The following is a 13027-nucleotide window of genomic DNA, read 5'->3' as shown; positions in this document are numbered from 1 at the left end:
TCCTCAACTTGGCTTTTGATTGTAGATCTTTCCAGCATGGTGGAAACCAAACTCATTGACATTACCCATTCATTATGAGCAGGCCACCGATAAAGCAGTCGTTTCGATCTTCACACATGACAGGTAAACAGCCGTTTCGTCCTTGACTCATCTGGAGCATCATTGGAAGCAATAATTGCATTCCTCGTTACCCCGTTAGATTGAGTGAATGTTTTTCTTTCTTTTAACTCTTCACCCTCCTGTCTCCCAGAAAATGATGGCATTGTATGCATAAGGCTCAGAATTAAGGATCTTTGAGGAGATTTTTTTTGTCACGTACATTGCAAATGTATCCTCTTGGAGTGAAATTATTTATTTTATTACCTGCGAAAATCAGGGTTTTCAAGTATATTGGTTGTTCTTGTGTGTTATTCTGTCCGTTTGTCTGTTTGTATGCCAATCATCTACAGGTCACAATTTTAAACTGATCTTTACGAAACTTCACCAGATGGTAGAGCTAGTCATCAGATGGAAGCCTTTTGATTTTGAGGGCAAAAGGTCAAAAGGTCAACATAGGCCAAAGGTCAACAACTTTGTCAAATTTCTAAAATCCTCAATTTTCATCCGATTGACTTGAAATCTGAAGAGGATTTACACATCAGGTCACTGAATTCAACCACCTATTACTTTAGAGGTTGAAATCGGCCAAAAGGTCAACATAGGCCAAAGGTCAACAACTTAAGGTGGAATTTTAAAATCCTCAATTTTAATCCGATTGACTTGAAATTTGAAGAGGATTTGCATATCAGATCACTGAGTTCAACCACCACTTATTTTGAGGTCAACATCGGCTAAAAGGTCAACATAGGCCAAAGGTCAACAACTTATTTCAGGGATTTTGCAAGTACCGTGCTCTGCACAACATATTTCCCTGTTTTATTTTACTAGTACACCCGCAGACTCCGGGAGGGGCAGGAAGGGTCATTCCTCTTTGGGGTATATAGATTACAGTCGATCTATGGGCAGGTCTCAAGAACATTGGGTGTGTGTTCATTTATCAAGTTTCTTGTGAAGAGATCGCCAAGTGGTTTCAGCATTTGAGCAAGCACTCCATTCAAAACTGTTAAGGAACGGCTGGCTTGGCAAGTGCAAGCTAGCTGCTTGGTGAAGTAGCAAAACCCGGGCTTCCTCCCTTTCAGCTTCGTATGAAACAGCAGGAGCGAGTTTCAAAGGTTTGCTACGTAAAATGCCACGGTAGCGGCAGAAAGGGCCATGTTATAAACCCAACATTTGTGGGTTATATAGAGTACAGTAGATCTTCGCTCAGTTCTGTAAGTAAACCTTACTTCACGGATGTCGGGATTCCTCCAAATTTCTTCATTCAGTGTTATAAAGAGCATTAGTGACTGTTTAAAAAGCTAAGCATATGTGTTTGTGGTTTATAATATTTTTACTTCCTGTAGCAGCCGTTGCTCCCACAGAAACGCCATTAAGCATTATAACTATAAGCTATTTATACAGTTTATCACTGCGGGAAAAACGCCTTGGGGAAGTGGGACATTATTAGTATTAATATTGTTTTGTAATAACATTAACAATATGTGATTATCATTAATTTTGTTATTAAAAGCATCTTTGGAGAAACGCCACGATAAATCTTCTTTGGAAAAACGCCACGATAAAGCTAATTTAACATTTATATACACCTCAACACGCAACCCCATTGACGGCAATGGCGGGCATACTCGCCCGGGGGGTGGGTGGGGACCCCTTGGGTAGGGGGCAAATGAATGTGCTACAACCTTCGTTGTGTAATCCTTGGTCATCCTGTCAGGTTTGGTTGAGATTGGATAAGTAACGACAGAATGTATTGGCGTCAAAAATTCATCAGACAGATAGACAGACAGAAATGGCGTATTTTAGTATGATGATGATTAATTCACTTATGGGACTCTGGTGCTTATCAGCAGTATTCCGTACCCATTCCAAGTTGTCCTGAGAATGCAGGTGTGGGCTTTCTCTTACAACCCACCATGGTGCCTGTATTGTACACCTCTGGACACCTTGTAACATCACGTGACTCGCCTGCTTTTCTTGTCCGTGTGGTTGATCTCAAGGTTTGCATCGTTTGTACCGTCTCTGTGGTTAACATTGATGTACGATCCCGAATTGCGCACATACTGGAAATTAAATGTGTCGCCGACATATCGTTAGCCTCTCCTGTGATATTGATTTCACCGGCTCAAAGCGGACAGGTGGAAAGACCGTTTTACCGATGCGAGTGTAAACACGATGCTTCATCCCCCATTCCGATAAAGCGTAATCACTTTCGCGTTAGACTGTGGATTTACACTTGATTTGTCTTTACATTTAAACCTTGGTTTTCATCTCTGTACTAAAACCTATTTCACATACAACTGTGACTTATTTACTTACAGTAACTCACTTGTACCCTTGGCACCAGCATCCCCCAAACTTGAAATGGATTCTCACTATCTGCAAGCCCACACTTTTCCCCAACAACGGCAGCAAGTGCTCTCCGTAGGTGTTTTGTTGTGACGTTTTGCGTAACTCTTTACCCCCGGCTTTTATGATATACCCTGGAACTTGCCCTTTTGTCTGCCACCCTCGTATCACACCTTGCCACACTAATTGGTACAAGGTAAGGAATTGGTTTGAGGAGAACATTGTTGAGAATATGTTATGACCATCTCAGAGGCCTGACTTAAACTCACTTGAACCACTGGGGCATCCTCGAATGCCCCTGCATTGTCAATCATCAATCAGCAAAGCGCAATTCCAACACGGAAATTGCTATTTCTCTGAAGAATGAATGATTCATTGTTACACCTGACGTTATAATCTACTAACTTTCGATTCAATTTATTTGCAGGCCCCTCTATATGAATTTGATCGATTGTTGTTGCCCCCGACACCTAACGTGTGGACGAAGTTATGTTTTCACCCATGTTTGTTTGTTTGTTTGTTTGTTTGTGAGCAGGATATCTCAAAAGGTTATGATGGGGATTTGCATCCGGATACGATATTTTTTACTTATTTACTTACTTAGTCCCTGGTGTTGGGCTAGCGGCTAGGGTGCCGGCTTAGGATCCTAGGATCCTGGGTTCGAATCCCGGTCGATTGCTGAATTAACGCCAGGGGGGTTGACTCAGCCTGTCATCCTTCCGAGGTCGGCTAATTGAGTACCAGTTCACTGGTAATTCCCTGTTTGTCGTTAAAGGCGGCAAAAAGGGTTGGCGTCAGGAAGGGCATCCGGCCGTAAAACATTGCTTCAAAAAGGGGACCGAAAAACAACAACAACCACGGTTCCCGAAAAAGGCCAACCCCCGCTTTGCGGGGAAAAATAGCCTCTAAAGGTGGTTTTTTTATACGATATTTTAAAAGTGATTCTTCACCATTGGGAAATAAGGGTAAAACGATATATAGCACGATGTCTAAAAAAGTTATAGACGGATTCAGAAAAAACTTGGTATACAGGTTGGGTGTGTGACAAGGACGAATTGATTGGATTTTGGTGAAGATCCGGATCCGGCCTGTCAGCGTTCTATAAAGTGTAAAGTGTTCAGCCTGGTGGAGGTCTGCACTCTACCAAGTGTCGTTCTAGTTCCGAAGGGGTTCGGCAATATCAACAGGTAGCGAAACGTGGGGTAAAGCAATCGCTTCACTTCTGTCTGTCTGTCCACAAAAGTCAATTTACGATCTCGGCACAAATTAATTTTAGTTGAAATGTTATATTTTGAACATGAATCGGAAAACAAAGTTGTAGTTTAGCAATACTCTGTCTCTGAATTTGTCCCGATCGCACATGTACATGGAAGAACCACCTTTAGAACCACCTTGAGAGGCCATTTATCCCCGCAGAGCAGGGGTTGGCCTTTTCCGGGCACCGTTGTCCCCTTTTTGAAACAATGTTTTATGGCCGGATGCCCTTCCTGCTGCCAACCCTGTTAGTCGCCTTTTGCGACACACAGGGAATTACCAGTGAAATGGTACTCAATTTGCCGACCTCGGAAGGATGACAGGCTGAGTCAACCACCCTGTCGTTAATTCAGCGATCGACCGGGATTCAAACCCAGGATCCGAGGATCCCAAGCCAGCACCCTAACTGCTAAGCCAACAAATCCAGGATCCTAGGATCCCAAGCCAGCACCCTAACCGCTAAGCCAATGAACCCAGGATCCTAGGATTCCAAGCCAGCACCCGAACCGCTAAGCCAACAAATCCAGGATCCTAGGATCCCAAGCCAGCACCCGAACCGCGAAACCAACGAACCCAGGATCCTAGGATCCCAAGCCGGCACCCTAACCGCTAAGCCAACGAATCCAGGATCCTAGGATCTCAAGCCGGCACCCTAACAACGAAGCCAACGAATCCAGGATCCTAGGATCCCAAGCCAGCACCCTAACCGCTAAGCCAACGAACCCAGGATCCTAGGATCCCAAGCCGGCACCCTAACCGCTAAGCCAACGACCTGATAGGGATATTTTTTAGATAGTATGTAATAGATGAATCAAGAAATTCAATGTCCATAACTTTTGTCAGAAGAAGAATCACAAATTTTAATTCCCGAGGAGGACAACATTTTCTGTCGACAAGGAAATACACAGCAAGAAACAATAACCTTCATCAAACCAAGAAGAGCTGAATGCCTCAACTCTGTGTTTGCCTCTGAATCTTGTGTCCAAAACCCATCCCTCTCTGTACCCACCGTACCCAGTCGTACCCAGTTGCTCCTGGACTCTGTGTCCTTTCCTCCTGACAAGGTGGAAAAGTTTCGGTCAACCCTCGACTCTGATTCTGAAACTGGACCTGACGGCATCAGCCCACGGGTCCTAAAATCCTGTTCTTCTGCTCTTTCACTCTCTCTCTCTCTGTTCTCTTCTCCCTCTCTTTTGCTCAAGGTCATCTTCGATCTGCTTGGAAATCTGCCAACATCACCGCTTTGCACATAAAAGGTGCAAAAACAGATCCCAGCAACTACAGACCAATCAGCCTCCTCCCAATTATCAGCAAAGTCATGGAATCCATCATTGCTTCAGATATGAAATCTTTCCTCTTCTCCAATGGCTTGATCTCTGATCATCAATTTGGTTTCAGACCTGGACACTCTACTCTGGACATGCTGCTTCTGCTTTCTCAACAATGGATGGAGGTCCTCAATGCCAAACAGGAAATTAGAGCAGTCTCCCTTGACATATCACGTGCCTTCGATACGGTCTGGCACCCTGCTCTGCTCACCAAACTCTCCTCTTTTGGTATCCATGGAAATCTCCACGCATGGCTGGCGGACGTCCTGTCTAGTCGTAGTCAACGTGTGGCCCTGAATGGGTTTCTCTCATCTCCTCTTCCTGTTCAGGCTGGAGTTCCCCAAGGCAGTGTTCTGGGACCTGTGCTTTTTCTGGTCTTCATCAATGATCTCTCTGACTCTCTTGAAAATCCTCTCTATCTCTTTGCTGATGACTCTACTCTCTGTCGCTCCATTCTTCATCCCTCAGATCGGCAGTCTGCAGCCTCCTCACTCTCTGCAGACCCGGACAAAATCACAGACTGGGCAAACAAGTGGAACATGTCTTTCCATCCTGACAAATCTCACACTCTTACGATGTCTCTCTGAAAAGACCGACTGGACAACCCTCCCATCCACTTTCTGAATAGTCCTCTCCAAGAAGTTCTGTCACTCAAGCTTTTGGGTCTCACTATCTGCCATGATCTTTCCTGGGAAAACCACATTTCAAATCTGGCCTCCAAAGCCAGTCGCCGACTGGGCATCCTCCGTCGTGCGGTCCTTCCTTGGCACACCTGAGCTCCTCAACACGTACAAGGGTTTCATCCGCAGCTCAATGGAATACTGCTCTCCCCTCTGGGCTGGTGCTCATGCCTCACACCTAGCTCGTCTTCACGCTGTTGAAACCAAAGCATTCAGAATCATTGGAATCTCCCGCGATGAAGCTAACACCAAGGGCCTCTCACTCACTCACCGCAGGCAGGTTGGTGGTCTTTCCGTCTTCTACCGACTCCTCTCTGGCCTTGTCCCCCCAGCTCTCTCTGGGCTCTGTCCCGCAAATATTCCTACAGATCGCACAAGATCTGCCTGCAACCCTCTTATGGTTAAACTGCCAAAATCAAGACTCTCTGCTCACCTTCACTCCTTCATTCCTCTTTTCTCCCACCTCTGGAACAAACTCCCTCACTCTCTTCAATCCCACTCCACCCTCCAGGTCTTTAAAACAGCTGTTCACCACCATCTCTTATCTTCCCCCATCCAAAACCTTGATCTTTTCTACCCCTGCTAATTTCACCCCAATTCCACTTTTTTGAAATACCAACTTCTGTCCTGGAAGTCCTAGGATCCCAAGCCAGCACCGTAACCGCTAAGCCAACGAACCCAGGATCCTAGGATCCCAAGCCGGCACCCTAACCGCTAAGCCAAAACCAGGCCAGAGTGAAATCTAAAAAAATTTCGACTGTCTGACTGCCATTCAAACATAATTGAAAATCATTCCAAACAAGAAACTTGTTGTTGTTAAAGACGTCATAAAGGACACAAATAACAGGCACGATTAACTAATGTAACATGATAAATAAGGTGGTGTAAAAGACGTCCATATCCTTAATTATTGTACCCAGTGCAGTCTGAGCAACTTCTCGATGCTATGATTGGATGGCATGGTGAACCGAATCAGCTGTGTCATGGCTTCTGTGATCGTGGCAATCTCCGCCATGTGTCCAATTGGATTATGCACAACAGGTAATAGTGTCTGCTCGACTGTCTAATTGCTGTACTCCTGCCTCACATCTGTGCGTCCTGACAATTCGACAGTGCAACCCTCAGAGGGTTATCACAACAACTTTTTATTTATTTATTTATAAAATACAACACAGGAGGGTTAAGGGGGAGGGATCGTTTAGAGTCAGGAGTGAAATGCAGATGAAATTGGTTGTTGGAAAAGGGTTACTTTATGCATTCCACTTGCTACAGATGTGTGTGTGTGTGTGTGTCTGTATGATTCACAAAAAGACGTTTAAAAAAAAAAAATTCACTTGGTAAGAAAGTATTTTCCAGTGGCATCAATAAAAAAGACTTTCATAAAGCCATACAGTCAGGTGTCACCGGTGCTCAAGGCGATGAATGAGGTGGATTTTGCGTTGCACAAGGCCCAAGGTTCCCGATAACATTCCCAATCCATGCACATGATTAAGAACGTGGCACACGTGGGCATGTTGCTCTGGATTCCTTTCATTCTGTCAAATAGACCACCGCTGCAGCACAAACCTCACTGTTCATCGCCGATGAAGCTTCTCAATTTGCTGCACAGCTCGAGCAGCCATTTTTAATTTCCTTCCAACAGGATCGGTTTTTTTTCTTTTTCCACTGCCGGGGTGGTTCCTTTTGTTGTGGTTCCTTGTGGTTAAACCACAATCGACCTGCAGTATCCCGTGGTTTCACCAAACGTCAGTTTGTTCATGGCGAAAATGACGCCATGGTGGTTAATGTGTCTTCCCTTTCATCCGAGAGCATTCACAGCATCAGGAATGCACAGACTTTTGGGGGATTTTACGTGTGTATGGATTTGAGCTTCCGGTAATCCACAGGATTTACCACTTGCCGTGCGAATCTCTTCACGATGGATGAAATCAAGAGGGCATTGATCGAGGTATAACCCAGCTAACACAACACCGTCGGGCCAACGTTGGCCCAACGGTGTTGTGTTAGCTGGGTACCAACCGCCGTGGACGACAAAAGGTTAACGCCCAAAATGTCTGCCTCTCCTGCCTTTTCAAGGTGGTTGGCATACTTCCTTTGGATTGCACAACAAACCGGTTCCGAATTAAATTTACTCAGAAAAATTAACCAAGCCAGCCAGAAAATTTACCAATCAGGGGTTAAATTTATTATATCATTTATGTACATCCTTCAAATATTTCATCCCGTATTCATAAATTTCGTCACCCTATCATCGCAACATGAACCAAAGCTGCAGATTATTATTTAGGAGCTTTCGTCTATCAGCGAAAGAACGTTGGACTTGTATGGCGGTGGCAATGCGAGCGACAAAATCCTGGATGTTTGTCTTGCGGATGCAGGTACGAGTCCTTGAGCTTGAGAGTTCTCTGCAGCGTGAACGTGAGCATCTCGGAGAACTACGCAAGAAGCACTACGAGCTGGCAGGTGCCGCTGAGGGTTGGGATGAAGATGGTATGTGCGGGGGCGGAAGGAAATGGTACAGAGAGAGAGTGCACAATGGGTGCGAGATCATTGAGTAAGAAATTGCAAGATTGCGATGCTATTTTAGAGATGGTCTCCATGGAGATTCATTGGTTGCCTTGAGCGAGGAGGGAAAACAAAAAAAGCACAAAATAGCTTCGTGTTGATCCAATTTTACCCACAATGTTTAACAAAGAAAGCCATTGTGCTTACTCAATGAATCTTTGTAAAACTAATTTCTCATTTGCCATGAACTTTCATTAAACTAAATGGACTTGTCTGCGGAGCATTAGGCTTTATGAATAGCCAGCTTTTATAAACGGACTTTTATTTTGTATTATTAGGTCATCTCATCTTGATTCTCGAAGAGATTAATTTATAAAATGGTCATGATGTTTGTATGTCTGTCTGTCCGTCCATTACCTTTTGTACACCGCACCTTTCCTATTCCATCTCCAGGCATTGCAAATCGTCATTGCCGGGCACCGAAGAGGGCTCGGCAGTGACGCATGCTGAAAGGGAGTACTCAGTTTTCACTCTGGTTGTTTTTGTACACCGCACCTTTCCTATGCCATCTCCAGGCATTGCAAATCGTCATTGCCGGGCACCGAAGGGGGCTCGGCAGTGACGCACGCTGAAAGGGAGTACTCAGTTTTCACTCTGGTTGTTTTTGTACACCGCACCTTTCCTATGCCATCTCCAGGCATTGCAAAACGTCATTGCCAGGCACTGAAGGGGGCTCGGCAGTGACGCACGCTGCAAGGGAGTACTCAGTTTTCACTCTGGTTGTTTTTGTACACCGCACCTTTCCTATGCCATCTCCAGGCATTGCAAATTGTCATTGCTGGGCACCGAAGGGGGCTCGGCAGTGACGCACGCTGAAAGGGAGTACTCAGTTTTCACTCTGGTTGTTTTTGTACACCGCACCTTTCCTATGCCATCTCCAGGCATTGCAAATCGTCATTGCCGGGCACCGAAGGGGGCTCGGCAGTGACGCAAGCTGAAAGGGAGTGCTAAGTTTTCACTCTGGTTGTTTGTTTTCTTGTTTGTTGTGCACCGCTCCTTTCCTATGCCATCTCCAGGCATTGCAAATCGTCATTGCCGGGCACCGAAGGGGGCTCGGCAATGACGCACGCTGAAAGGGAGTACTCAGTTTTCACTCTGGTTGTTTGTTTTCTTGTTTGTTTTCTTGTTTTCTTGTTTGTTTGTCCGGGCGATATCTCAGCCATCCTTTGAGCTAGGAAGCTGAAATTTCGGCACAATAGTGAGCAAGTCCTTTGTCAAAAACATTGTTTTTTTGTTTTTTGATTAATCAATTAATTGAGGAGTAATTTAATTATTAGCGATTAATTAAGTACTTATTTAATTAATTAAATTTACTTTCTCTTCTGACCATTAACTCAGGCACCTTTTGAGTTAGGAAGCTGATATTTGGACAGGCCAATGACCAAGTGATTTCGCTGTAAAATATATATTTGATTTATTGATTTATTGATTAATCAATTAATTGATTAGTTATTTAATTATTAGCAATTAAGTACGAAAATATTTCCTTTCTCTTCTGGGCATTATCTCAGGCATCTTTTGAGCTAGGAAGCTGATATTTGGACATGACAATCACCAAGTGATTTGGCTGGCAAGGTTATTTTTTTAAATCAATTAATCGATTAATTATTTAATTATTTGATTAATGACTAAAAAAAATTTTTTTTTTGTTACATTCGGATGAAATGGTGGTGGTTTATGTGTTCTGTTAGGCAATTGATTAATTATTTAATTTTTTATGATTATTATTTATTTATTTTCATTATTAATCATTTATTTATTTTCTTTCTCTTCTGGCCAATATCTCAGGCACCTTTTGAGCTGGGAAGCTGATATTTGGACATGACAATGACCAAGTGATTTGGCTCTAAAGGATATTTTTGATTTATTGATTAATCATTCAATCGATTAATTATTTAATTATTCGATGAATGACCTAATTAATAAAAAATTTTACTAATGACTTTTTAAATAAATTTCTAAAAGATACATCTTCGGATGAATCACTAGTGGTTTAGTTATTGCTATTAGCCAATTGATTAAGAAAATATTGTATGATCATTATTTGTTGATTTGAATGTATCTGTACTTGTGTAATGTTTCTTTGTGAATCAAGGGATCTAGTTAGGTAAATATATTGTGCTTCAACATTTCAACATGTTTGAATTAGGTCTTCCTCCCAATGGTGAATATATATACACATGTTTATTTATTTATATATATATATATATATATATGTATATGTATATATATATATATGTGTGTGTATATATATATATGTATATATATATATATATATATATATATATATATATATATATATATATATATATATATATATATGTGAAGAATCAGCTCTTCGTTTGCAAAAGAAGTCCACAAATAGCCTGAAAAATGGCGCAGCTTTATTAATAAACCAACTTATACGGATCCGGAGGAGACCGACGTCTACAGCAATCTACAGCAAGAACATGCCACGTCAAGCCTTCCTGAAAACACATTGATTCCCAGTCCATTTATATAGGGACACGTTTTATCAGGAAATCTCCGAGGGAACAAACAACACTGGGAGAGGTTCCTCCCACCGTTATAATTCGGGGGAGTCAGCCTTTCCTTTATCATTTGGACCAATTGTTTTTCTGGGCTCCGAGAAAACAGAACTGTAACTCACAAAGAGAAGAGTGTATGCTTAGCCAAACAAACCCATATATTTTATGGGTTTGTGTACATGAGTAATCCAAAGCATGTTTATACAGAGTCATGCGTTGCTGAGATTAAAACAAAATATATATGGTTAACGATCATGTCATTCTACTAGCATTACGCTAAAACAAGCGCATGTGGGCGTGGTTTTACGACCAGCCTCGAAAAAAGCACACGTATACAATCTGTTCAGCATGACCTCATTTTAAGCTTTTCCTCATCCAAAACTAAAACGAAGCAAAAACCCTTTATTTACTTTATGAAATAGCATTTTTAGACATCATATAAATCATAACACATTAACACCCAACGTCTATAACTGAACTTTAGGCAATAACAAATCTACTACTTGACATTCCTTCCTCTTGTCTCGTCGAGACAAAGTATCTTAAGAGACAACGTGCCACATCGGGCTTTATTGAAAAATAATTGTGTAATGCGGGTATTGAAAAAATAATTGTGTAATGCGGGTATCTCCCAAGGGCATATCGTGCGCCCAAAGCGCCTCGCCCGTGCATTTGGCGAACGTGTCGTGTGGTGCGTGCTCGGAGCCTGAGGGCTCAAAACATGAAAGTTCATTAACGTTTCGGATCCACAACGAAGACGTCTGGTCCAGATGAGGTTCTGCTCCGCCAGAGGGTGCATCACTTCCCCTGCGGAACTGGCTCCCCCCACCCTTTGCAGACGCAGTCCTTGCAGATCTTCGAAGTTAATCAACGGTCATGCCCATGAGGTCCCTCACGTGTTGCTGTTCTGGGGAATACAAAATGTCGTCAGTATCTTGTGTCTCAATTTCCTGGTCAGGGTACAGAGCGTAAAAATCCGAATCCGAATCACTTGAAGCAAAGAGATCCGCAACATGTGGATCAAAGAGATCCGAAACATTTGGATCAAAGAGATCCGAAACATTTGAAGAAAAGAGAGGGACTTCCTTTATGTCAAAGTCTCCCATGGGCGCCTGGTCGGCTTGCGGGTCTAGGATATCCACGTCGGGTCCCTCGACCGCCAGACCCAGTGTCGCAATCAGATCCATAGTTGGGTCGGAAGGGGGCGTGCAGCTGTCCGCTTGTAATACATAAGCAGCGTTAGCCAGTACACGCAAGGGGTTTATAGCACAAGTATCACAGTCATCACATACACCGTTACAGGCAGCAGCCAGTTCCCACATGGGATCCACACAAGTATCACAGTCGTCACAAAATTCAATACAATTTTCTGGAGCGCTGGTCGCAACTGCCTTGTTGAAGGACCCGTTCAGGTCGACGGCCTCTGTGGTCAGAGCCATAGTTGTTGTCGGCGGCTTCTTCACTTTCCATCCTGTAAAATACTTTCTCATACAGAGGAGGACTAGAGATTTCATTAGTGCCCCCCAAATTACTACCCCGATTATCACAGCCAGTGCGGTCAATAACCACTTCACTATGGTGCCCGTCCATCCCTGGAACCAGCCAGTGAGCCAGCTAAATGTATAAGAATTTTCGCGCGCGATCCGATCGATCCAATAGTATGTCATGAGCCGTAGCGGTGTCGTTTGCCACCTTTTCTAGGGCCAAAGCCAATTTATCTATCCGGAAACTATCCATGACTGTGCCCGCTCCTGGGAAGAAGAAACCAAACACCTTTTCCCCTAGGCTCCCGTGTAGTTTAGTGGTTCCATCTTCGTTCATGACTGACCTCTTATAACGCCTGTCCAAGGACTTTGGGTCTAGCTCATCCAGTATCTCAACGTCAGGAAGGACTGAACCCAGATAACATGTGCCCCCCCAATTATTTGGTAAATAGGGGTAAGCCTTGTCGCCGCATATAAACATTGTCCCATGGGGTGGGACCAGGTGGGTGGATAAGCACTGGAGTCCCTTTACCACCCCATTAATCCTACTAACCCCCCTAGAGAATGTTATAGCCGTTATGTTGTGGTTGTGTTTATCTTGCAGTACTATTCGTAATGTAATCCCCGAGCTCCCTTGTCCCAGCTTCCCGGGGAGAGTGTAGGCGCATTCTGATTCTCCCATACGCAAGTGGCCGGAACCCTGGAGGCAGACCCTCCCTTTCTGTGGTTTGACCCAGACGGGG

The 13027-nt window shown here is 43.7% G+C and overlaps 1 protein-coding gene across 4 annotated transcripts in view; it reads left to right on the top strand.

The window, feature by feature from the left end:
* LOC137439215 (huntingtin-interacting protein 1) overlaps positions 1-13027 on the top strand; it is a 425088-nt gene that overhangs the window by 391542 nt on the left and 20519 nt on the right. For 2 of the 4 annotated variants that reach the window (XM_078768130.1, XM_078768132.1), the window contains exon 31: positions 8086-8170. In XM_078768130.1, coding sequence (XP_078624256.1) covers positions 8086-8170 — 85 coding nt within the window. Of the gene's footprint in view, positions 1-8085; positions 8198-13027 lie in introns of all 4 variants that reach the window. The other 2 variants (XM_078768129.1, XM_078768131.1) reach the window with 1 other exon arrangement.

Source organism: Myxine glutinosa, chromosome 14 (assembly GCF_964187855.1).
Source record: "Myxine glutinosa chromosome 14, kmMyxGlut1.1, whole genome shotgun sequence".
Taxonomy (NCBI): domain Eukaryota; kingdom Metazoa; phylum Chordata; class Myxini; order Myxiniformes; family Myxinidae; genus Myxine; species Myxine glutinosa.
Note: the sequence above shows the minus strand (reverse complement) of the source record. Positions and strands in the feature narration are given on the sequence as shown.